Source organism: Ambystoma mexicanum, chromosome 1p (genome assembly GCF_040938575.1).
Source record: "Ambystoma mexicanum isolate Mex_15411 chromosome 1p, UKY_AmexF1_1, whole genome shotgun sequence".
Taxonomy (NCBI): domain Eukaryota; kingdom Metazoa; phylum Chordata; class Amphibia; order Caudata; family Ambystomatidae; genus Ambystoma; species Ambystoma mexicanum.
This window is the reverse complement of record NC_090921.1, coordinates 1,145,996,983-1,146,023,648: the sequence shown is the minus strand read 5'-3', so window position 1 is coordinate 1,146,023,648 and position 26,666 is coordinate 1,145,996,983. Positions and strand designations below refer to the sequence as shown.

Sequence of the window (26,666 nt, the reverse complement as noted above, 5' to 3'; positions counted from 1 at the left end):
ATCATAGGGACGTGGAGAAGAATGCCCGGGAATGTTCGGGCAGGACATAGGAAAACATGGATTCTGGGGTAGATAATCTTCCGGTGCGAACGGACTGGAGATCTTAGGGGATTGGTTTTGTACGGGGGCGGTCATAGGATCTGGATACAAGAGATTTTAATGGGAGGAGGCGAGGCAGATGTATGGTAGCCTTCAAAAGGTCTCAGTGATTTCGTCCTCCTTTCCTTTTCCCTCAGTATATTACTGTGTTTCACCTGGGGCCTTTCCCTGAGCATAACCCCGGGTTCCCTTACCCTGGTGATCCTCCTCTGTTCATCTAACCCCATGTTTGGACTTTGAGCGAGCAGGTTCTTTCTTGACCACCTGAACAAGGGATTCCCGAGATCTACTTGTGGGAATACCCTCAGGTTTCTCACATTAGCTAGTAATCATTTGTTGAATATTGACCCTGTTCAGAATATGTAAAAATCACCAGACCGTCCCAAGGATTTCTTCCATTTTAAATACGAGATTATGTTACATGAAAATTCTTTCTGTTGGGGAACCCCTTTTACTTGACTTGACATGTGCCGAGTTCAGGTACAGCTCAAGTTCACCCAGAAAGCCAATTTATAACAGAGGTTTTGAAGTGCCTAACATTTTGACATTAACATCACCACAAGTAACATCATGTAAAGGAGATATGTATTCTCTAAAACCCCAAATACTGCTGCAGCGATTGAAAACAGGAGAGCCAACCCACAGCTAGCAGGAGCAGGGCCGGTCCTAGAATTTGTTGGGCCAAGTGCTGGAAATTAAGTGTGGGGCCCCTAATATGCATATGGTAATATCGCAGGAAGTGACATCACAGGAAGTGACATCACCTGAAGAGTAAGTTATTTGTAATCAAAGATCTTAATGAGATTGTGAGGAACAGGAGTACTCCTTATCGGGGGGATTGGGAGTATTGCATCCCAGCATCACCAGCCGAAGTGGCCTCTGGGGGACAGCAGGCGGCTGCAACAGGGAACGTTTTGAGAAGCGTCAATCACCGCACTGGGGACAAGCACACCAGCAGCAGAGAACATGATCACACTGGGGAAAAGCATGCCAGCAGCAGCAGAGATTGCGGCGGCTGACGTGTTTTGGAAAATGGCAAGCGCTGCACAGGAATATACCATGCCAGCAGCATGGACAGCACACGCCATCTCGACAACAAGGAAGGCACACACTGTTTCGGGAAAACTCACAGGGGACAGTGAGCCTCGCGGGGAGGACATGGCAAACACTAGCGCTTTGCTCCAACCCACCGGGGGGGGGGAATTACTATGAGAGCGGAGATGGGACCAGGACTAATTAACAGGGAGCAAACATACCTGGATAGACTGAACGCCATGACTAGGTGGTCCAGTCCTAGAGGACACAAGGGGAGAACAGCAGCTATCTCAGGGGGCAGGGCTTACCCTGAAGAGAAGGGATTGGTGGATTTAGGAAAGAAGGAACTGGATTAGCTGCAACTGCCAGAGGGAACTATAAAAGGGGAGGACATCCCTTTTACAAAGCTGCATTTCTTGCCTTTCAGGACAACCTGCTGCCAGAAGAAGACTTAGAGGAGTGGTGGGCCTATCAGGAGCTGTAGGAGAAAGGAGAAGAACCCTTATAGAGACTATTTGAACCAGAGAAGACCTAAGGAACTGAAGGGGGTGAAGTAACCCAATACTGATGTTTTGTTTTCTGTTTTGTTTTCTGACTTGGTATACCCTTGAATAAACGTGGAAATTCAACTTACCATTTGCATCTGCCTCCTCTGTCAATCCTACAAGTGCTGGCAGCAGTGGGATTGACAGCACCATGGAGAACCTTATAATAGCCCTGACGGAGGGTCAACAGCAGCTACAGAAGCTTATCCAGGTGCAGACCCAGCACGCAGTGGTGGACTGTCAGGCATTTTAGCAAGCCATTCAGTTTCAGGGAAATCAGCAAGCAACGGTGTAAGTCAAGCAGCAAGAAACGCTACTACGGCATTACGACAGTGCAGGGACAACCACGAATACCCTCGTCAGTATTACAAAAATACAGGGAAGGCGATGACCATGTATTTCTTTTAATGAGTTTTGAAAGTATCGCTTGCATTGTCCAATGGCCCCCCAGAGAGGTGGGGGCAGTATATAGCACCTCCTGTTGTCAGGTGTCATGCAAGGAACTTGCCAGGCAGTTAATCTGAATGGAGATACCCCACATGCTGAAATCAAACGGGCTGTGCTGGACCGGTTGAGACTGGATGAGGAGTCCTACAGGATGAAGTTTTGAGAGACCTGATGAAAGCCAGGTGAAACCCCACGTCAGATGTACTATAGAGTCAAAGACCTGCCAGAGAAATTGATTCATCCATATACTGCCACTTTACGTGAAGTACTTGAACAGGTTGTGTTGAACAATTCCTGGAGGCACCACCCACCCTTGTCGAAAGATGGGTTCAACAGCACCACCGACCCTCCTTGGCAGAAGCTATCAACATTGCTTCAGCATATCAAAAGGCAGGATATACTAGAATAACCCCAGGAGCCTCAAGCAGGAGCGGCCCTGTAATCTGGAGCACCCGGTGACCAGACCTATCCATCCTGTTTTTGTAAAGTGGACAACGCCAGGGCAAAGGACAGCCAAAACTGACAAAAAGGCCGGAAGGAGTGAACACAGGAACATTATGCAACCTCAAGTGTTCCGACAACCTCAATGTTTCGATTGTGGAGAGTAAGGGCATATCGCTAGGGCGTGCCCGAAGCGGAAGGGAACTGAACCTATGGAGATGGGTTACATGCAGCAGTGCGATGCAAGACCAGCGGGATATCCATATACCGTTGACGTGAGGGTGGACGGATCTCTGACCTACGCTATGCTAGACAGTGGAAGTCAACAAACAGCACAAGTGAGTGACTCTTCTGTTTTACCTAACGATTCTGTCAATATCAGATGTGTTCATGGGGATGTAAGGAGGTATCGGTTAAAAAAAGTAAAGTTTAGAAGTACAAGAAGACCAGGCGAGAAGCCAGAGAAAACAAACAAGTTTGGAACCCAGATATCCCACACATCCAATAGGTTGGAGTCTGGAATAACATGAGACCTCCATCAGAGCAGAGACCATCACAGACCCCTCTTTAAAGATGGCACGAAAAAGGGTGGTGCTAGAGAGCTGGCAAGGAATGGCATAGTCTGTGTGAGCTCGGCGCACCGGCTCCCATAAATCCTGCTTCTATAGAACTCCAGGCTGTCTGAGTGGGTGAAAGTGTGCCCGCAGTGTCTGGGTGGTGCCGGGAGCACCCTGGTAAATGCTGAGGCTGTGGTGGGGTGGTTGCCTGGTGTCGGCGGTCTGCAGAGGCTGAGCCGCGTTGACTCATGATGGCTGGCTGTCGCAGGCCATGGCTGATGATGCAGGCAATCACGCAGGATAGAGGCAGAGGGGAGGCCGTCCCAACGTGATTTGACTATGGGCGTGTGAAGTGGAGCCTTGGTGCCACCCCGAGGAAGATCAGAGATAGGAGGAGGCCCGATCCTGAATCTTCTGGGATGCTGGCAGGAGGGGCTGCAGTGGGGCGCGGCGTGAGTGTTCTCCCCTGCCGGATACGACTGAGGGCCAGAGCTGGAGGATGGAGCGACGCAGCGGAGCTCCGAAGGTGGAGGGTGGGAGCAGTTTGGAGCCCTCGCCCACCAGCATTGTATGTCATATTCAACACTGAAAATGGTGCCCCCCCCAAGGTGAGCAGCACTGCATGGAGCAGCAGATAACTGTGGTGGTTGGAGGAGGCGGATCAGAGCCCGTCTGCCACCACTATACTGGCATCGAGCTGCGGAGACCGGTGACCACCCTGAGGATTTGGAGGGGTGGGCCCGCAGAAATAATATTAAATTGGTTGGGATCTGGGAGCACCAGGGTCGGACTAAAATGGAGGAATTTGTCAAATCCTTGTGTAGAGAGATCTTCTGATATGCACTGTATACCGGCCTCCCACCCAGTGCTGGGGGCTTCTGCACGCCCCATCATAGCTTGGTTATTAAACTATCGGACCAAGAGACCATCCTGCGCCTGGCACGTCAGAAAGGGGATCTACAATTTGGGAGGGACAAATTCCCTGTATTTCCAGACTTTTCGGCAGCAGTGCAGGTGTCCAGGAAGTCCTTTTTTGGGGGTCAAGCACAGACTCAGGGACAATCATATACAGTACTCTACGTTGTTCCTGGCGAAGCTGAGGATTCAGCACGAGGGGAAGACACAATCCTTTTGTCCCCACAGTCTGCCAGCTCTTTCCTGGACGGGATTCACAGGACACATTGGCCAAATCATCAGCGTCCCCGGAATGACAGCAGGAATGATGGCAGGGAAGGCCAGGTGAACCCCAGGCTAATATGCAGCATAACAATTTAGAGCATACAAAACAAATGGAACTTTATGACAGTTTTTCCATTTATAGTCCCAGATTGAGAAGGACATAGAAATATGAAATCCACAATAAACTATAACGTGAATCCACGACCTGCCTGGTGCAACTATTAAAGCTCTCACTTATCAGTCTCAGGACTATGTAAGGCCCCATGAGCACAGGGCCAAATGCAGCCGCACATGCTGCATATGTCCAGTGCCGGGCCTGAGCAAGAGCTGGCAGGTTCCGGCAGGCTCGGTTGGCCCTAGGCAGGATCAAACGGTGTGAGAAGGTTCATTGAGAGCTTAGAGAGGCAGGAAAAGAAAAAAACTGCGAACTGACCAGGTAGACGTCAAGGACCACTCTAGTGCTGGCTACGTCAACCAACCTGCCTGCGCAGCAGAATATAAAGTAGAGTGAGTCGAGGAGTACGGGAAGCCTGAAAGACCCCATCTAGATCAGATCAACAAGAAAGAGTGCTTGGGTAACGCTGAAGCCTGCAATGCTAAGAGGGGTGAAGTAACTCTACTTGAACTGATTGAACAGAGACAATTCTTTTGTTGCCTGGATGGCATAGAGAGCTGCACCCTATGGAAGTGACATTGGTCAAGAGAGGCTTCTCAGGATGAAGAGATCTACCTGTATTGGAGAAAAAGCCACCCTAACATTCATGTTGTTTGGGGAAGATCCTCATTTTTACCTTCAGTTGCCCAATCTTGTAACAAACCTTAATAAAAGACTGTGGTAACTGAGATCTGGTCTTGGCGTCTTTCTTGATCCCAGGTGGAACTGGGAAACGGGTTGTGTCTGAAATGGAATCGAGAAGACCGACTGGCAAGCCGTCCCAGTTTGCCAAACCATAGAACACACCCTTAGGGCATGGACCTGCACCTGCCCACCTTAAGACAAGAAACCAAAAAAAGGTGGGTGGAGTAGGACCCACGCTACCTTTGAGTGTAGTAGACCACCCACCTTACTAGAGTCAGTCCCACCCCAAGCCCGAGGGGATCCCAGACAGACAGTGTGGGCAGTAAGTTACCAGTCACTGTGGCAGTATTTTCTGGGGCTCCCTTAACATCCGAAGAGTGGATACCCTATACTAACCAACCCACCGCTGGCGAAGACTCTGGCGACAATCTTCTGGACGCAGACACAGACAGTAAACTGAAGTGGGAGAAGTTTGGAAGAAGATCCTGAACCATAATTAGAACTTCACTCCAGCAAAGCAGAATTCAATGCAACCATAGCACCCATTCATCCAGCCCGCTATCTTACAAAACCCAATACTGGAGGAAGGCCAAGGAGAACTAGAGGGTCTGTTATTGGTTCCAACCAGTCATCTGTTATGGCAGCGGCAGCCAGGCCCCACCAGAAAGCAGACTAGAGCTGGTGCAGGACCTTTATCTCGGAGAGGAGCTGGAAGCGAAGATGAAACCCTAATTCTGACCAGTCTACTGAGCAAGTTAGAAAGAGAAGAGAAAATAAGTTGGCCAGGTTCAATCAGGATTTTTCACAGGGGACAGGTACACACGATAATATCGGGCATCTAGTCAACACAATAAACCATGTGACCTTATGTCTTATTCACAGTCAGTGCTGAACAAGAGATCAGTTGTTTAGAATGGGCATATTCTCAGAGTTCTGATCAAATTTGGATTCAACCCAGATGCAAAGCTGGATTTTGGCCAACTCTAAAACCCCCAAAACAAAGTTTAAAGTAATTGGTACACTAACAGAAGATATCTTTCTATCTCGGGGTACCTGCCAGTGTCTCCAGGCCTTTACCCTCACCATAGAGCTATTAGCCCAACATGTTCGTCGGCAGACAGATATTCAAGGAGTCCATATAGGAGACATTACCAACAAATAAGCTCTTTTATAGACAGCCTTTTCTTGATAAAGCATAATCCTGGAAGTTAACTACCATTTGTTATGCAGGAACCTTCTCCATTTTATGGAGTTCAGGGTTTTAAAATTAATTCAAGAAAATCCAAATAGTTAAAAAGCACGATTCCAGTAATGTAGAAGGTAGGTACAAATTGCATTTCAAATTCCAATGATAAGAAGAAAAACTTAAATATTTGTGTATATTATATAAAGTACTGCTTTAGATTACTAATCTTTTCTGGGCTTGTGATCGGGAAAGGTGGGGCGTTTTGGAGATTTTGTGGTTCAATAGGGCACATCCTATGAAAGTGGATATGTTACCCTAATTCTTCTATGCCTTTCAGTTTCTGCAATCTTTATCCCGAAGACAAGAATTAAAAGATTCTACACAATATATTTAAATGTATTTGTTCGGACAAAAGGCTGAGAGGGGTATGGAAAACTATCATGTTGGCATGTTTGTTAGCGACAAACATAGCAGCGATGTTTGATTGGATGGCAGAAGATGGGCAACAGAATAATGGGTTTCAGTTCAACAAAGTTGTTTCTCGGCTCCATAGAGGAAGTTATTGTGACTGTGGCCAATGTTTTAGTTAAAGTGGTGAAACGAGCAAGACTAACCACATTGAGGTATTGGAAGGTGACAGAGAAGAAATATAGGGTATACCCCGAACCATACGTAGGTTCGGGCTGAGTATGGTGACATCCATGCCTGGAAAGATAAGGGTTTAACAAAACTAGGTCAGATGTACAGAAAGTGCAACCACTGGACTGAGAGATCTAAGAGGAATTTGCAGGTCCAAGCTAAAGAAAGATGTTCCTTCTGTACGCTAGGGCACTGGATAACACATCAATCAGTAAATCCAGCAGCAGCCTGAGATACTCCCAAGTTTCAAGAGCTATTCCTAACTGTCCTCATGAAGACAGCAATGTTCATGCTCTGCATAGACATAGCTTCCGAAAAAGGGAAGAGGATTTAGGCACATACCTTCTTGCGTCAGTATAATATTTGGTTGGGGGTTGACTAACTCTACAAACTGTGTACAATTAAAGGATAAAGATTATAAAATAATGTTTATATGGTTTTTCATACTCATGCAACTAAACAAGTATATCTTACTACACTATGCTTTTGCTGGTAATGTCTATTGACAAATGTAACCCTTTGCCATTTTCATTGGAAATATTGCATGTTCATGATTTTGGGAAAGAATAATAGACTTGGTCCAAGAAATTACAGGTGCCACTATTATGATGGATCCACAAATGGGTCTACTGGGAGACATGCACCAGGATGAGGTCTTTATATGGAACTTGATCCAGGCTTAAAGGCCATATTTTAACAGTGGCCAAATTAACTATTTAATGCCATTAAAGATTCCCTTACACTCCTGAGTTATCCAAGTGGTTGTCCCGAATGTGGAAGGTAATGGCAATAGAAATATCAGCCTTCGTACATAATACTTAAAGTATCAGAAACAATTATCCCCATTCTTGGTGTATGTGGAGACTAACAACTCCCTTGGGATACATAATAGCCCTAACAATATGCAACACCTTTCTTACGTAGATCTAGAAACAAGTTAATGTAAGGCTGAACACCTATAATTAGAGAATAAATGCATGGGAAAAATAAACATAATGTTCACTTGGACCCAATCAAGATAATTATTGGAAAACATAAATGGACTGGCCTTTGCTTGAGATAACCCAAACTCAATTAATGTTACTTTGTTATTGGTTGTTTCTATGCTTAGTGAGAGAAACTATTATTACTGGCTGTATGAAACATACTAAAGGACATTAATGAGAGTATCTTGTTTCAATGATTTTGTAATATATTGGGAAAATAGTTAATTACAGAAAAAAAGAAGAATTTTGAAAGGATCGCAGGGGCTGCCTGATGGGACAAGACTAGTTGGCCCCATTATATAGTTATGTTACTTACTTGACAACTCAAGGTGGCGCATCAAGTCCTTAATGCTGACAGAGAAGTAGATGGGAAGGAAGATGGCAGAAGAAATGAACTAGGGGCTGGTCTTAGAGTAGTTTGTAGTCGTAGCTTGCTCCTATCTGTAGATTTAGGTTTAGATTGGCGTTTATCTCACCCTTGTGAAAGTTCAGTAAACACCCTTGAACTGTGGTCACTTGTGTCTATCTTACTGTTGATACCATGCCTTTCTTACAGGACAGAGAGTCCTTTATTCAACCTTTTTATTTTAATAAAAATGTCTTATAATGAAAATATTACAACTTTATGTCCGCCTCTCATTTCTGACCCCGCACAAGGAGTAGGCTTCAAGATGCAGAAAGGCCAATTATGGACTTTGTGCAGACCCTTGAACTCAACACAAACACAGGTGCACACAAAGAGACAAGCCAATCACTGCCATCATTAAATTGCCAGACACAATTGCAGCCCCTCACCAGGAGACCTGCCCAGGGGGTAGAGGAATCACAACAGTAAATACATCTAACTCCAGATAGGCAGTGTGAGTTATAGGAGAAAGAGCCTTGTGTTTGGAGATGACTGCAAACTGGAGAGCAATAGAAGAAGCTGAGGTATGAGAGATTAGGGAGAGTGGAAAAGTGGCAGTTTTGGAAAGCAGGAAGAATTGATGAGATTTAAGAGAGTCAAGGAAGAAGTTGAAACATCAGTGGGTGAAGTGTAGAGAAGGAGATGGTGGGTGCTGAGAAGGAGGAGGAGATGATAACATCAAGGGTGAGATTGGAGAGGTGAAGGTGGCCACGGTAAGGAACTCATGGTGGCAACAGTAAAGACAGACACAAGTGATCACAGTCCAAGGGGTCCCCCTCTTCTAGGCGCAGACCCTCTCTCTGCTTTCTGCCTCCCTCCACCTGGTTCACTATGGCTTTTCTGGGGTGATGGATTCACCCCTGGGTCGCCCTCTTCTGGGCGCAGACCCTGCTTTACTTTTAGCCTCCCTCCACCGGGTTCACTATGGCTTTTCCTTCCTTCACAAATCTGTAATGTCTTTTTAAATAGTTCCAGTGGACATTCCTCAGCCGGATTCACTCTTGTCAACACACTGTTTCTTGGGACTTTAGACTTGTCCCCTTCTGATAAGCATCCATCTTCCGGGTTCACTCTTGCCAACTTCACATTCACATTTACTTTCAATGTTTGCGGGATTCACTTCCCTTGCTTTCTTTGTGGTTCTTAGGTCAAAGGCTCTCAACTGTACAGGGATTTTGCTTGATCCCCTGTATGACCACTTTGACCTATTTTGGCGGCTCTCCTGTGGCCTTCTGCTATCTGTAGTTTCACTCAGATGGGGACTGACCAGGGTTTCTCGGAGCAGCACCCACGTGGTACCGGTTCCCTTTTGCAGTTGGTCTGCCTTTCACAATGTTACAGTTCTTTTAAACTTCTCTCACTTTGACACTTTGCAACTTTCATTCACCACTGCCCGGTTCTTTTCAGCTCTCCCCTCGACTCACCAGCTGTGATAAACTGCTTGGCGTTTTCTTTACTGGATTCAAGGCAGGACGGAAGCAGGAGTCTCCCTCGCTCCGGCTTATCAGCGTCGATATGCTTAGTGTACTGTTGACATCTGTTGCAGCACACTTGGGCTATTGTCCTCGGTCTCACGTTTCTTTCAGCTGAGGATTTGCAGGGTTTTGTCGAAAAGGGCAATGCTGTGTCTGTCCTCCTCAGCCTCTTGATATTTGCCGCCTTTCTCCTCCCTGCTGGCTCTGGATAGCTGTCTCGTTGTGCGGTCTGCCTTGCTGGTACTGTGCTCTCTTGCTCCACATTTTATCCCTTTGGGGAACGGAAAGGGTTGTCAGGTGTGTGTGATTCTCGTCAATTGCCTGACCTTGCCTGACCCTTGTATTGGGACATGTCAGGTAAATGGCTCTGGTGTTAGTCCGTTGTGCGAAAGTGTTTGTGTGGAAGGAAAGGGGGGGTATTGTTTTTGAATGTCCTACGATGTAGAATGGGGAAGAGGTATTGAAGGAAGGGGGATACTGCATCTCACCCATCGGTATACCACTCCCACTCCCTGAGGATCCCCCATCCAGGCGATCCTCCCTCACTGGTCCACCCCCAAGAACTGGATCCAATAGCCATGGTGTCCTGGCCACATCGATGGCAGATCCCCGGGGAACTAGCTAGGGTGACACCTAGGGAAGCATAGGGAAGCAGACAGACAGAGGATGTAAGAATTAAGGGTGAATAAGAGGTGGAGGGAGCAGTATCGGAAGACTGGTATTAGGATGGCATGTTTATTTATTTATAACATTTGTTATACGCCCAGACCTGGAGGTATCACGGTGTAGGATACTGAGAAACTTAGTTGGTTACAGAGTATGTTACATCAGTAGTTACATGGTAGTTATAATTACAAGGAAACTTAATTAGTTACATGATGAGTTACATCGGTCGAATACACTTTCAGATCGGTCAAGTTATACATTTGTGGCAGAATATGGGGTAGGTGGGGAGGTGGGCTGGGAAAAGTTACGATGCAGTTCATGCTTCAAAGATTGGGTTGAGATGAGCGAGGGTGGGGTGGTGTTGGAGGTGGTCTAGTTATATTTATAGAATAGCCAGGTCTTGATCAGCCTCTTGAAGCACTGGTGTGAGGGTTCATTCCTGATGTGGCTAGGTAGAGAGTTCCAGAGCTTCTGGGCAGCTACAAGGAAGCTGGCACCACCTGCTCTTTTACTCTTGTATCTGGGAACAATCAGATGCATACTGGATACGGATATTAGAGTTCTAATCACACTTTCTTGAGCTACACAGTTGCTAAGGTAAGCGGGAGCCACATTGGTGATGCATTTATGTGTCGTGGTCAGAGTCTTAACAATAATTCTTGCTTGGATGGGGAGCCAATGTACTTCTCTTCTGATGTGCGAGATGAGTTCATTCCTTTTCATGCCAAATGCTGAAGAAGGGCTTTGTTTTACAACAGTTGTAATTTGGCCAGGTTTGTAGCTGTAGTTCCTAATAGTAGAATGTTACAATAGTCCAGTTTAGAGAGTATAAGAGCTCTAGCTAGTGTAAGGCAGTTCTGTGGTGAGAGGAATTGACGGCTGAGTGAAATAAGTTTGGATGTTTAGGCCGTAGAAGAGGATATAGCATTGATGTGTTTGGACATAGATAGGTTGGCGTCTATATATGCACCCAGTGTTTTTACCTATTTAAGGACCGGGGTAGACGTCTCACCAATGGTGGTGGCAGAGTACTCAGCATGTCGAGATTTAAGTCTGGCCGGGGAGCCTATAAAGAGAATCTGTTTTTTTGTCATTTAAGCAGAGGCTGTTTGATGCCATCCAGTTTTGGATGATGGCATATATTTCCTTAATGGTGGAGGTATCTTTTTTTATAATCACCTGTTATGGGGATCAGACTTTGAGTGTCGTCAGCGAAGTTGGTATAAATAACTCCCATGGTATCAAGTGCAGCAAATAGTAGTTTAGTATAGGTGTTGTACAAAGTAGGAGATAAGCAAGAGCCTTGCGGAACGCCTAACGGTACTGGGATGGGGTCCGCAGCGTCTTCACCGATAAAGACTATAGAAGTACAATCCGATAGAAAGGACTTCATCCAACTGGTGGCGTCAGGGGAGAAGTTGACATTTTCTGAGAGGGTGGCGCAAAGTTTATTATGGTCGACCAGATGAAACGCAGGTGATAGATCTAAGAGAAGTAGAATGCCCATGTTCCCATTATCTTGAATCTTATTAATCTGAATCTTTAGGTCAAGAAGGGCTGTCGCAGTACTGTGCCTGGGTCGGAAGCCTGATTGTCTTGTTCCAAGTAAACAGTGGCTTTCCAGGTAATCTTGGATTTGGGTGTAAGCAATTTTGTCCACAAGTTTTAGTAGGAAGGGGACAGTGGTGATGGGCGGGTAATTAGTGGGGATGGAGGAATTTGAGCAGCTGAGTTACACTGGCTGCTTTGATACTGGAAGGGACTGAATTGGAGGAGAAGGAGGCATTAATGAAGTTGGTAATTATAGGAGAGAGGGCAGGAGCGCAGAGTTTAACTAAACATGCAGGGAAGCTGTCACCTTTGCAGTTAGATGGTTTCAGAGTGGAGATGGTTTCTTGGACTTGTTCCTGGGATACAGGTGTACATTTGAATTGGGTAGTGGGGGGTATTATCAGGGGTGTTAGATGAGATGGGAGGCATGCTTTTGCCAGCATGTAGGTTTCTTTTATTATCTTGTAATGTAGTGATTTTGTGAGATAATGCAGTCTGAATTGTGGTACACCACGCTTTATCAGTGTTGATAGCCGGGGAAATGGGAGACTCTAATTCTCTAAGAATAGCAAATAATTCTTTGGTAATGGAAGAAACATTAATGATGTGTGTGTTCAGGGAGCTAGCTTTATGGGCTATAACAGCTGATTTGTAGGTTTTTGAGACCTCTAGGAGAATTGAGGCAGAGGTGGCTGATAGCTTCTTTTTGTGCAAGTGTTCTACTGATCTTTTGTGCCTGCGCTGAAGGATGAGATCTTCTTTCAACCAGAAGTAAGCTTGTTTGGGTTTCTGTGCTGTTTTAAAAGTGAGGGGGGCCACTGAGTCGATAATGGATTTGAGGCAGTTGTGGTTGGATTTGAGGCAGTTGTGGTAGAAAGTGGAGCTCATGTCCGGGTTTTTGTCAACTGATGCATCAGACTTGAGTGCTTCGGAGAGAATGGGCAGTAACTTTTCAGGGGTGAGTTTGCAAGTGTTTCTGATGGAGATTTGGCCTTGGCTGGTGTGCGTGGGGTCTTAAGAGTAGCAGTTTGGATAGTGAAACATATAAGGGGGTGATCAGACCAAGAGACATCAGAGATGGAATCTAGGTTTAAACTTGTATTTAGTGGTAGTATCCAATCTAGAATTCTTCCTTTGGAGTGGGTAGCTTTATTAACAATTTGGGTGAAGTGCATTTCTTGGAGGGCTGCAGCAAAAGCAGTAGCTTTCGTGTCTGTAATATCATTGTAGCCTAGGTTAACGTCTCCTAGGATGATACATTTGGTCTTAGGTTTAAGGAGGGGTGTGATGAGTAGTGGGATGTCTGATTCACGTTGGTTGGAATTTTAGGTTGTCTATAGATGATAAGGAAGTTGATAGTTGTATTGGGATTTGTTGTGAGTTTAAGCAATAGGATTTCATATCCGAGTAGAGGGTCAATGGGACAAGCTCTAAATTGTAGTGTGGATTTAGCTATTATGGCTACTCCACCTCCTGTCTTCCCCACACAGTCTACTCTGAAGATGTTGAAGTCTGGAGGAATGGTGAGTGCAAGGGTAGGGCAAGATGCTGGGTGTAGCCAGGTTTCAATAATGACGAGGAAGTCTAAATGTCGGTCGATGAGAATATCATGGATATCAATGGCATGAGCTCCTAGAGAGCAGGCATTAATCAAGGCGCCCTTAAGGCTATCGTTGGCGGCTGTTGTACCAGTGGTGAGGTTGGTCGTGTTTGTACTGAGGGTGTTCATTGTGGGCGGAGCTGAGTCTATGGTATTGGGGGGGGAATAGGGTGGTGTGTGGACGTTCAGTAGAGAGGCGGTAATAAGACTTTCTTTGTGTGCCTAGATGATCCTAAAATGGGTAGGGTGGTGGAAGGCAATTTTTTTAGCAATTCTGGAGCTAAGGCGTGAGCGTCTGGAATGGCCTAAGCAAGGGGTGGTGAGACCTATGTGGTCGGGAGGGCTAAGGGTCGTGGTGAATGCTTTAAGGGTGGGTAGTGTGAGTGGGGTTTGAATCGGGTGTGGTGGGGGGAGGTGGGTAGGAAAGTGGCGGACCAGGGGAAGGGATGGTGACGTTGACACCAAAGGCGGGCAAGGCCGTTGCCTAGATGGGCGAACATGCCTGCTGTGCAGTGTAATGTGTGGGTCATGGTAGAATAGGGTGGCTGCTTCCTGAAGCAGGTGGTACTTAGTATGGATAAGCCATATAGAATGGCTGGGCAAGACAACATGGGACAACAGGCTAGTCACTTCCTGCATGATCAATAGCTAAACACTTGATGCAAATTCAATGGCTGTGAGCACAAAGCGAGAACAATGGTATAGCATCAAGTACAGATACAGATTATTTAGCATTTAATACAAGGTAGTGGCTAGGTGTACAGAACACGTTGAGTGACTCTGCACAACGAGTACACTTTTTGGTAGATGGGCCTGCAGTGCAGGTGACTTGACTTGGCACCCAGTTAAGTAATAGAGGTTCGGCACGTAGTACAGATCAGATGGCTGGGCATGCACAGTGGGTTATGTGACAAGTCATGCGAAACAGTCTCCAATAGGTAGGAACACAGTACAGGTCAGATGGCTCTGCATGCATTACAAAATAATATCTGGGCAAAGATTGTAAAGTTGAGTGGTTGGGCACATAAGGTAAGTAACAAAGGTGGGCATACAGTACTAGTGGAAATTGTGGTGTGCGAAGTATAATAAACATGGACTAGGCACACAATGCAATGTAAGAGGTAATAGATTAGCAAAAGTGGCATAGACGAGTTATACGAGTACAACTGCAGTGCTAATAGGATTGGCGATAGCAGAAGTATGAGATACAATGTTACATGAGGAACATCAAAGCGAATAGAAGTTCAAGTTCAGTATAGCGGTAATGGTAGCATGGCGGGCATCATAATGCTAGATCCGAAGTCGCCGTGGGGAATGAAGCAGCAGGATAGAACATTTACACTGAATGGGATATACATGAGGGAGGCACTGGATTGGGCGTACTGGATACGTTTAGTGGCCAAGCAACGGAGGGAATGAAGTACGGTCAAGTAAATAAGTTTTGCTTCCCTCGAGTAGGTGAGACATTTACAGTCTGGCGTCAAAGAGAGGAGATTTGGCAGCTCTCAAATGTTAAGTAATGAATAATACGACAGCAGATCGGTAGAAAGGCTATAATCTTACCGTGAGGGTGCAGAAAGCACAGTGTTATTGCTCATCGCTCTGCAGACTCAGTCAGGCTCAGTCAGGAGCCTTAAATGAGGGCCTTGCATTATAATATCAGCCTAGGTTTAGTAGGCAGCAGCAAGACCCAAAGAGAAGGAGGAAGAGGCAAACAACAGAGAATAGTAGTAGTAGGGTGGAGGAAGTAAAATCAAGGGAAGAGAGACAGTGAAGAGGCTCAGGAGAGGAGAACATCATAATAAGGTGTAATAGTTGTCATAAAGATGGTAGAGATAAGAGGAATGGCATGAGGCGAAGGAGGGAAAGCCAAGACGGGGACATCCAGCAGCGAGGATATGGAGCAGGAGAGCCAACCGCTAGCTAGCAAGAGCTGGCATGCTCTGCTGAAGTGCTGAAGTGGATTACCAGTTTGGTGCTAGCTAGAATTGTAAAACAAGCATGATCGGTAGGAATTGTGGCATGGAACACTAGAGGGTTTAGCCATTGGCTCCGTGGAGATGGCTTGTTAAATCTATTAAAAACCAAGGATATTTTCCTACTCTAAGAGACATGGTTTACTAAAGATGTCTATATTGATGGCTATAAAATATGTTAGCAATTTGCGGAAAAGGGGGTGATAGATAGGTTGACCAAGTGGAGGTATTTTCATTCGGCTAAAGCATTCAATTCCATCACTTGTTGTCGAACTACCTGTATTTTGCCAAACTTTATGGCGGTAGAGAAATCCTTCAAAGTTGAAGGTCAGGATAGGAGAATTATAATAATTAGTGTCTGTAAACCTCAACGAAGGAACTGAAAATGATGGTATCATTGAGCACATGTATGACTTATTGATAGATTGGTGCACTGATACTAGTAAAGATTTAATTTGGGTTGCTGGTGATTTGAATGCACAATATTTAGACAAACCTTTGGAATTCGTAACACGTTTCTTGAAAGTTGACTGTGATGCAGTTTAAAAGATCTAGTGACCAGGGTAGATCTTGGGTGAATGCATTAAATAAGTAGGGGTTGCTGATGTTAAATGGAAGAACGCCTGCCGATGTGCCAGGCAAGCATACGTGGACAAAAGGGTAAAGTGGTTCGACATTAGACTATTATGTCTTTGTCTACCCGGATTTAGCTGCAGTGATCAGGAACATGACTGTTGTCTAAACTAATTATAGGGATCATGCAATGCTCACAGTTAACCTTGCTTTGACTATGCCTGGAGCTGATCGGAGAATGATTGGAGATATTAATATAAATGCCACCAATATTCCGATAGAATGGGCAGAAGGGAATATCAGAAAGATGAAAGCCCATGTTGCTGAGATAGTCTCGAGTACAAAACAAGCGAAGAAAAGTAGAGGTGGATCAAGCAGTTAACATACAGATTTGGGCTGAAAAAGGGAATTTACGTAGTTTCTGATAATAGTGGGGGTATCCGTAGGTACGACAGAGATATCAGGGATGCCAAATGCTCTAGATTGATAACAAGCTGCTCCCTTGATTTAGATGTTAAACTTGCCCGTATTAAAGTAGTAAAAAATCATTATAGGAAGTGGGCTAAGAGGAGGAAATTCAGCAAGGATAATCTGGGATGGCAGACGATGGTGCAGGTGTTGGCTAAGGGTGATTCCAGGATGATCTGGCAACATCTCAATGTGAATAATGGTGCGAAAGCCAAGAAGGTCACAAACCCTATCCAAGAAGTGGTGTGGATAGAGGTTGTCACACGCCAATTTGGAAGGAAGGAAAGTGACGATGGCATAGAATTTGTTGTTAATTCTAAGGCTTGTGACTTAAAATGTGACATAGAGCCATTGAAAACCTCAAAGGCACTAGGGCCTAATGGGTTGGCAAATGTGGTACTTAAAGTTAAATCTGACCCTCATCCGTGGTTGAAATATTGTTTATTAAAATAGTATATGCAAAAGACATCCGTCGGACATGGTGCACATCGCTTTTAATTCCCATAAATAAAGCTGGGAATCGACTGGAGCCTGCCTACTATCGGCTCCTGCCAAAGTTAGACGGCAATGGTATATTATTTGCAACTGTACTTCTTGAGGCATTTCATGAAAGGGTGGATGTGGAAAAAATCTTGGATATGATATGATATGATAAGTCATTTATAACGCGCCTGTACACAAGTGTTTCTAGGCGCGACAAGACAAGGAAGGGAAGATAAAGGAGGACAAAACAATGATCCTACTAGGCTTGTGTCATTCAGATTGCGCAAGTGTGGGGGCGTTTTAGAGAGGGAAGCTCGACTATACATTGGGGCTCATTACAAGTAGGCCCCTTTTCCCGCACCACCATACTACAAGTATAGCCCTGGAGTGGGTGGGGGATTCCTCCCACTTTTCGCTGGAAATCGGAAAAATCGGCAGAATTACCATGGCAGTAATTCTACCAAAAATGCCCCATTGCGTCCAATGGACTCTCAACAAATGGGGATCAACTCTGCCACCGCCACTTGTAATCCAGCGGTAATTCCTCCGGACCAAGTAGCGGTAACGGTAATTCCGCTGAGCAGTATTCCGGCATGTGTTCTGCTGGAATACCGCCCAACTCATAATAAGGCCCATTAGTTTGATGTTGATAGATTTGATGACTGCCTGAGCCAGAGCAAGAGGTAACCCTGTGTTGTATACAGCATTTATAGACTTACAAGCTGCATTCGACACAGTGAACCGTAAAAAACCTTGTAGAAAACTATGCTTGATGCAGTGGTTACAAGCTGAGACGAGTGTAAGGTTGAGGTAGGACAGTGGGGGGGGCTTCACTGCCCCTGTAGTGACAGAGAAGGAGGTGAAACAGGGATGTGTTCTGGCCAATCTCCTGTTCAATCTTTACCTTTTTGACTTGACTTCTGCATTGAGAACTATTGCTAATTGTCCGCCAAGGATAGGACAAGTACAGATAAGTAGTCTTATGTATGCAGAGGATATCAACCTATTAGATCATATCTGTGGTGGGTTAAATCTTTCCCTTAAAATTCTGGAGCAATACGTTGAAGAGAATGACTTTTGCATTGATCTCCCAAAAACAAAGGTGATGTAGTTTAGTTGTAAACAAGTACCTAGACCATCAATCTGGCTGATGGGCCAAAAAGTAGATTATGTGGATAGCTCCAGATATTTGGGTGTGAACATTGAGGTTGGTGGAGGATACAAGTCTCTTGTTAAGGTTAGAAGAAGAAAGGCTCATTTACTTACCTCTCTAGTTGCTAAATTCTCAAGGAATATGTCGGGATATAGTTTAGATGGGATATTGCAGTTCTATAGGCAGTGCTTTTACCCATCTATTTTATATGGACTGGAGGTACTTACGAGTGTTGATTTAAAGTAGCTTGGCGTACTGCAGGGTAGGTTTTGGCGGAAAATCCTATCACTTTCCCCTGGTGTGCCGATGTCTATTATAAGGTTGGCATTTGGACTGATGTCACTCGAAGCTCAGGTCCATGAAAGAAGAAGACTGTTGTATATTAAAATTCTTTAAAAATAAAATTCTTAAAAATCCAAAATACCCTGCGATGTGAGGTTTGAGCACACTTTTTGCACCCATTGGTACACCTCCTGCCAAGAAGCTAATTTTTGAAATTGCGTTGGATATGTTAGAAACGGTTCTGTGGGCACCTGATCAGTCTCTGGAATTTTTAGTACTGTGTCGTAAATGGAAAACTAATCTACGAACTTGGGACTGGAATGAAAACTATAAGAAATTGAGGAGACTGAAAACAAATGCAGAGATGTTCGAAAATATACACACATTTTTTGCTCCTCAAAAATATATAGCAATATGTCCTTCGCAAAGTTCCAAAGGTTTAAACTATTATTCAGGATTAATCGACTTCCTGTGTCAAGTATAGTGGGTGATAGACAAGGTTTACCTTTGGAACGTAGATTATGTTGTCTATGTAACAGCTGTGGTAAGCTTGAGACACCAACGCGCATATTAACGGAATGTATAAGCTTTGGGTCTTTGTACATGAAAGAGGTGAGTTTGTTTACGAGTATGATACGATTAAGAGCCATTACTTCTAGAAATACTGCCTTGGCAGAGCAGAAAGAACACAGCGCTGCATAACAAACTTTACAACATTTGTATATAGGTTGCTGCTGAAAGCGAGCCCCATTTTACAGGGGCACACCCCTAAAATACAGGGGACCCATAATCACCATAAACCAGAGTAAGTGCACCCATCTAGGGAATCAAAAGTCATGAGGCTGTCTTGCAAGTGATGACAAGACTTTAATCTTTACAGATCATGAGGATTGGGGAAACGGCAGAGGGCTCTGCCATTTCAGGCCAGCATTCTGTCGTCGTCATCGCTGGCTCCCAATTCCTGAAGACTCCTCATGGGCCGGCAGCTTAAATACTCTTCAGTTAATCACTGGATACCCGCAGAGCTCCTCCAAACTTATCCCTGTTGCCATACAAGGGATGTTGCAGAGGCTCCAGTGTTGCATGGTCATGTTCCCTACTTTACATTAATGCTGTATTAGCAGGAATACTTTGTCACTCTTGTTTAGCATAATGTACTATGTTATAAACATTCATACATAAACACATCTTCCCGCCATTCTCCCAAAATTAACTCCATAAAATTATATTTGATGTGGTCCAATAACTTCTACAGAAAAACACTTTTCTAATACTGTGTCGTGCTGATTCTAAGTCTCCATTGGCCTGTGATTGACAGGACCAGTTGATCATCCACTCTTCCAGCCTTAGACTCAGTGATGCAACACCGCACCCGAGCTCTGCGATCTATTCTTAGCGCAAGCACATTCCTCTTTGGCAAAGAGCCTGCTCTCTACTGTGTGCTATGAGCAAAGCTAACTTAAAATGTAACAGTTTTACAAATACAAATATATCAATCTACATAGTTGTTTATACTTGGATTTAAATCCTAACAATATTTATTTAGTGACTGCCACGCCTGTGTGTGATTATTTTGCATGAAAAAAGCTTTCCCAGTGCTATAGTGCTTAGAAGTCTTGCCTCATTTGTTATGTTTGAAATTTTATATGGTCAAGACGTTATTTTTAGGTATATTTTTATACATATAGTATGTAATGTATTAATATTGTGATGACATTTGAAATGTGATTAAGATGAGATTTAAAAATGTTTAAAAAAAGAATTTATTTTAGTGCACAGTTTTACGAATGTTTATTGTTTGTAGGAATATATTGTATGTGAAAAGGTTTTGAAACGGAAGCACATTAAGTTAAATAAATAAAAGAAATACATTCTCATACCAGCTATATCCACTAACCTGTCTGATCAGCAGAATATACAGCAGAGTAAGTGGTTGGGTACAGGACCCTGGAAAGCCCTCATATACATCAGATTTAGGAGACAAGTCTTGCTTTGCAATAAGGCCCGCACCACCAGGAATGGGAGAATACACCCCTCTTAAATGATTGAACAGCAATTGGATAGGGATGTTTGCTTTCTTCTGAGGGCCAGAATCCCTAAAGAACTGCATGCCGTGGAAGAGACAGTGGACAAGACAGGTTGCAATCCTGACATTTATTTTGCTTATGGAAGATCTGACTCTTAATAAAAGAGGATGAGATCTGACACCTGGTCTTGGCCTTATAGCACAAAATATCAAGCTCCAGGTTCCAAGATCCTGCAATTGCACTTCAGAAACCTGCCCATACTGTTCTTTTCAGAAGCCAACAAAACCGTTCTGCTCCATCCTTTGTCAACCTTGAGCGAACTTTGGCAGCTGACTGTGGTCCATGCCATTCCATTTGTGATTTGTCCCACCTCTCTGCTCTACTAGTAAAGACGGTGCTAGTGAGCAACGTCGCTACTTCCTCTGGGACCAATGGGTGAGCTGTAACGCCCTTTGTTGTTTCTGAGTTGCAGCCTTGGCTGCAGCAAAGTCCTGTGATCTTCAGGGAATCACGCTGAGAAGGGTCTAGTAATGTGTCTCTGGCGTACCACAGGTGCAAACTCTTGCTATTAGAAAAGCAGGTCTTGTAGCATTGCAGTTCTCTTCTTCAGTTGAGCATTTCTAGCTAGAAGGCTTTTCAAAGTGCCATTAATATTTTGGTTATAGATGCACATATTGGGAATGCTTCCATCTGTCAGGATGAGAACCCCCACTCCCTCCTGGAAACTTGAATTTGACATTTACCATTAAAATTACATTTTACTTTTTTTTAATTTATTTATTTTTTTATATATTTGTAAAGCGCTGAAAGCCCGCGGGCATCAGAGCGCTGACAAGGAGACAGGACAACGAATAGTGAAAAACAGGACACAGTGTGAATTGACAGATTTCCTCGTGAATCCTATCCCAATGCACTGTTGAAGCAGCTTAACCTCAACCAAAAAGTACTGTGGAGCTAACCTGCCCCTCCTAAGAGACTCTCCAATACTGTTTCTATTTGTTGGTGAAGGAGAAAGAACACATTTTCACTCACATTTGTGAGATCATCATCACAGGAACGCAATATTTAAAACCATTCCTGTTTTCACTGCTATTTGAGCTGACAGTGTGTGTCCACATTTGTTTTTTTGGGTGGTTACCCCTTTTCATGCCTCAGTGATGTGCCTTCTGGTTATCAGTGCTTTTTAAAGATTTACAGTCTATATGTACAGAGAGGGACACGCTGGGGAATATCAGGGGAATGTAAGCGCCTAGAAACACTTGTGTACAGGTGTGTTATAAATGCCACATCATATCATATAAATCATATGTGTAATAATGTTTACCCTTGTAATATGATAATGCACACTCACCTGCGAGCCTTCTATATCCGAAGTTACTCCTTAGAGGTGCTTTTAAATACATTTATGTCTGACCTTGTGAATTAGGTGGGTACTTTCAGGATTCAGTACCATGAGTAAGTGATTGTGCATTGAATTGGAATAGCTTTTACCTTCTGTGAGAGCTGTATTTTTGGGGCTCATTTTCATCAGAGTCGTAACGTCAATGGAAGAGGTAAAATCCTTGGGTAAGGCTCTTATGCCTTCCATTGAGACCACGGGTAATTTTCATTCATTTGTATGTCGCAGAGGAGGGGCGGAACGCAACTTGCGTTATCACCACCTCCCTTCCTCTCGCCATACAAATGCCCCAGCATTGTCGCTGGCATGCATTTTCATGGTGGTGCAAATGCTTGGATCCCTATGGAGCCGTCAACTTTATGAGTCAGGAATCCATTGTAAACCATCATGGCAGGCAGCGTTTACAATTACAATTAAATGCTGCCTACCATGGGCGCATGGTGGGCAGCATTTAATTGTAAACGCCTGCCATGCGAGCATGGTAGGCAGGGCTTACTCATTTGCATGGCAGAGTGCAAATGTGCAGGGCAAAAGTTGGTGTAACGGGTGTATGGCGCCTATTGCCCTGCACATTTGCGCCCCACTGTGCAAATGGCCAAAATGTGCCTGTCTCCTACATGTATGTCTACACGTAACGGCTCCTTGTCGCCAATTTACGAGTTGATTTAATATTAGCTTCTTTGTGTTCCTTTGTGAATGTGCTGGCGGCCAGAGCAAGATGTAGTTTCCATCTATGGTGCTTAAAACATTCAGAAAATTGAACATGGCATAAAAGTCCTCTTTGATATAGTGAAGCGTACCTGTCATTTGTGGCAAGCGCGATTATAGTCTGATGTGCGTCAACATAGCATTACAATAATTTGGTGCTAGGAGCATGCTAGGACAATTTGACCTTCCACTTGCTGTTGCTGTGAATTGACGGATCTTGGAGGCCAGTGGGTGTTGGGAAGACAGCACCTGCATATAAGTCGGCTGTGACTGACTGCTCTGTGTCTCTCCCAATCTGGCGATCCATTTCTTGCATTAGGCCCTTTACTTGCTGAGCCGGCATTGCCCATACACTCTTTTCCATGCTTCCAAACAGAGTTACTTTATTGATGGGTACATCCTCTTTCTGTTCCTCTGCTTGTTACCTTTTTGTAATGCCACTAGTGACAGCCATCATACCATGGCGCAGGCCAGCCTGTGTTGCTATTTATGAAGCATTCTAAGATTATTTATGCAATTTACACCCAATCACCATCATTTGTAGGGTGGTAGTAACTCTCAGATCTTTCCATGATTTTGTAAAGATTCTCTATTTGTCCATTTTTGGAACATGACATTTGTGTTGGGTTGTTTGTGACTTGCTAACTGTGTGTGTCACAATTATTGGCCTTACTCTGGGCACTTGTGTATATTGCAAAGGCTTTTCAATTCAGAATCTGCTTTGACCTTTGCTGTATTAGTAGAGTATAAGGTGACCACAGACCTTAAAATAACTTGCTTATATTTCTGATTTAGTATTTTTGTTGGAGTTCTGTGGGCCAACACCATTGTTTACATTTGCAACAACCCGTTTGAGGGAGCCCAACTGTGCCTTCTCAGAAGAATAAAGCTCCCACTCACTTGTGGGCTCCCCCCAACATATGCTGTTTCACTGCTCGATTTGCTGTGCCATTGCTCTTCCAGCCATCAGAGGTACCATGCTTATCTGAGACTGGCTGGTTAGGAGCACTACCAGGTACTCTTCTGAAGTTCATTATCAATCCTCAGCTGTATTTAACCTCATCCTCACTGCTGAAGACTATAACCTTATTTTTCATTCTTTTCAAAGCTTACGGAAGCCGACAAAGACTTGATTATCCTTGGAATGTGCGAAGGCCTTAATTACCTTCATCAGAACGATGTTGTCCATCAGGATTTGAAGCCAAACAATATTATGGTTAGTAAAGATCTGAATGTGGGAAGCTTGAACGCAATTGTGTACCGTAATGTGTTGTTCTTGACTTCGCTTAATCAACCAGCAATGTTGGACAAAAAGTCTAGTTTTAGATTTTCATTTTACCAAATCGATCTGTACTTCATTTTGTTGCTCATTTTGGATTTGCACAACCTTAACATCTACACGCCTTTTCTATTTTGTGGCAGCCCATGTGCCAGATGGCAGGATTACACAATTGACTGTAATTTAGCCTAGTAATTAAGAACTTGTATAGGTCTGCACAGCATATACATGCTGATGGAAATATAGAGATTACATTCTGTTTATTGCTAAAGGCAGCTATTCATTATCAGTTTACAATATTATTAGAAAGAAGCTAAATTGGCTTTCCGAAGAACATCACCACTGGTGCAGGAGAGTAGGGGTGTGATGAAGCCCCCTGCCTGAATTTACTGGTGGATGGTGAGGTCACTAAAACGCGGCCGGGTGTCTCCAAAATCCAGATGGTTTTGGTCCATTTGTCGGCATGGGAGGACTCCTCTGGCTGCCTCCACCATGCTACACACTGCTGGCTAGCTCTCAACATATTGCCACCTTAGAAGCCCCGATCACTTTAAGAGAACTGATTATGAGGGGCGGTCCGGCAGAGCTGTCAGTGCTTGAATGCCTAGCTCTCTTCAAGTGGCTGCAACAATTTCATCCCAAATTGCAGAAGGCACATTTAGCCACTCACACAGTGGAACCACACGGGGGTGCAGAGGGACCCGAACTAATAAAGAAAGCTGGAGCATTCATCCAAACACCTTAAAAGGCCCCCAAACACGTATAGCTAAGGCCTAACATAACAGGGCCAAGGTGTGTCATCCTGACAGAGAGGACCTCCTGGGGGTAGGAATGAACCAACACTGCAAGTCAAGTATCATAACTAGAAGCCATCACTAGTTGCAGGATCCATCAACCAATCACCATACCAATGGCTTTGGGAGACACACCTGAGAGGTCACCTATTTGATTGTTCCAAAAGTATTAATGAAAAGCCTGTGAAGATGGGGGTTACACATTAACATCACCACCCAAGCTTGTGGCCAAATTATTGAACCAATCATCGGTAATGTCTCAGACAGTGAGGGACGAGAAGGTCTTAGCAAACCAGAGGAACCTTTAGTCACCCAGGACGAATTACCCATCCTGAACTTTGAGGCTCTTTGTAAACTTGGAGCTCAGCATTCTTTACAGGTGAAGGTACATGATCAAGAAACCAGTGCCATGCTGGAATGCGGCAGTAAGCGAACCTATGGAGCATGAGCTAGGGATAAGGATCGATAATATACGTATGCATGGCGACAAGAGGTTGTGCTAAATCTGTGGTGTTATTTAATATGAATGGTGAAAAGTTAACCCAGTGATCAAGGGTCATGCTACATTCGTCCGCTCAAGCCATATAACCAAGGGGAACCGAGTGGCTGTTTGAATACTTAGGCAATAAGCCCCGAGCGAGGTTGGCGGGGGGATTACCACTTCAGGAAATGCCCCGGGACCCTAGTTACAGGCCCGAGTGAAGCGTCGGACCTGGGTACTAAAAGCATTTTTGTTCTGCAACAGATTTTTCTTTTTTAAATGGCCGCCGGGAATGGGAAAACAAAGTCAGTTTTTCCTACCAATGGTGGCCATTGAAAAAAGTAAGCAAATTAAATTGCTGCCATGGAAACGGGAGAAGGGACTACAGATAGTCCCTTCTCTCTTTCCATGGAGCCCATTAAAAAAGTAAACAAAACTAATGGCCGTCATTGAAAGGAGAGAAGGGGCTACAAGTAGTCGCTTCTTCTTTACCATGACTGCCTGTCACAGATCGGGTGCGGACGCGCTGGGGACAGACGTGCTCACAGTGCGTCTGCTTCCGAAATGGACTTTAATGAAGGCAAGTGTGGGTGGGGATGGAATTCTGTGGATGGGGGAAGGGGACAGTGGGAGGGGGACCACACTTACCTTGTTCCCTGATTGGAGAAGATGGTGGCTTCAAGCCGTGAGGTGGCTTGGAGCGGGGGGGATACTGGTGGTAATTCCCCCATTCCGAGCCCTCTCATTAGCTGAGAGGCTGCCACACCCCACCCCCGCCAGTACTAAAACTATTTATGTTACCAGCAGTGAACACTTTTTTATACCACCCTTTATCTTATTTACTCAAAGAATTTGAGAGAACACATATCATAGTCAACACGTTATTGTAAAAATAATATTGTTTTATTTATATGATAAACATGTAAAATCATAAAAACACATTTCTGATTTGCATATTTCATCATTTACTTGCATCCATTCATTTGCTGGCCAGACTCATAATCAAAACCAATTTTCCCCACTTTGGACATCTATCATAAAGAACTCAGCAGAGGGAACAAGCACCCCAAAAAACATGTTTGGAGGCTTCCATCCAGACAAGATCATATCAAGACGCAGTGAGGTGGTTGCTGAACTGTGGTACCCTGATTGCCAAAACTAATCTGAAGTTACACCAGTGGCTTGCAAATGTTATTGAGCATTGCAACCCACCACACGCTCTTCTGTAATGAGCAAGAGAAGATTAGAAAGCTAAGATAGAAGGTGTGTGATAACGCGAGCCTCTTATCTTCTCACAGAGTACAAAGAAGGTTGTTTTCCCTTTTTTTAATCCCGCGACAGCCGCTGTGGCACTGCAGCTAGAAGAAAAGCTAACAGGTCAGAAACACGGAGACCATTAATGGGCACTAGAATTCATAGTGAGTTGTGTAGC

At 44.5% G+C, this 26,666-nt stretch overlaps 1 protein-coding gene across 5 annotated transcripts in view; it reads left to right on the top strand.

The window, feature by feature from the left end:
- LOC138450042 (calcium-dependent protein kinase 5-like) overlaps positions 1 to 26,666 on the top strand; it is a 599,861-nt gene that overhangs the window by 194,854 nt on the left and 378,341 nt on the right. For all 5 annotated transcript variants that reach the window (XM_069604815.1, XM_069604816.1, XM_069604813.1 and 2 more), the window contains exon 4: positions 23,789 to 23,896. In XM_069604815.1, coding sequence (XP_069460916.1) covers positions 23,789 to 23,896 — 108 coding nt within the window. The remainder of the gene's footprint in view (positions 1 to 23,788; positions 23,897 to 26,666) is intronic.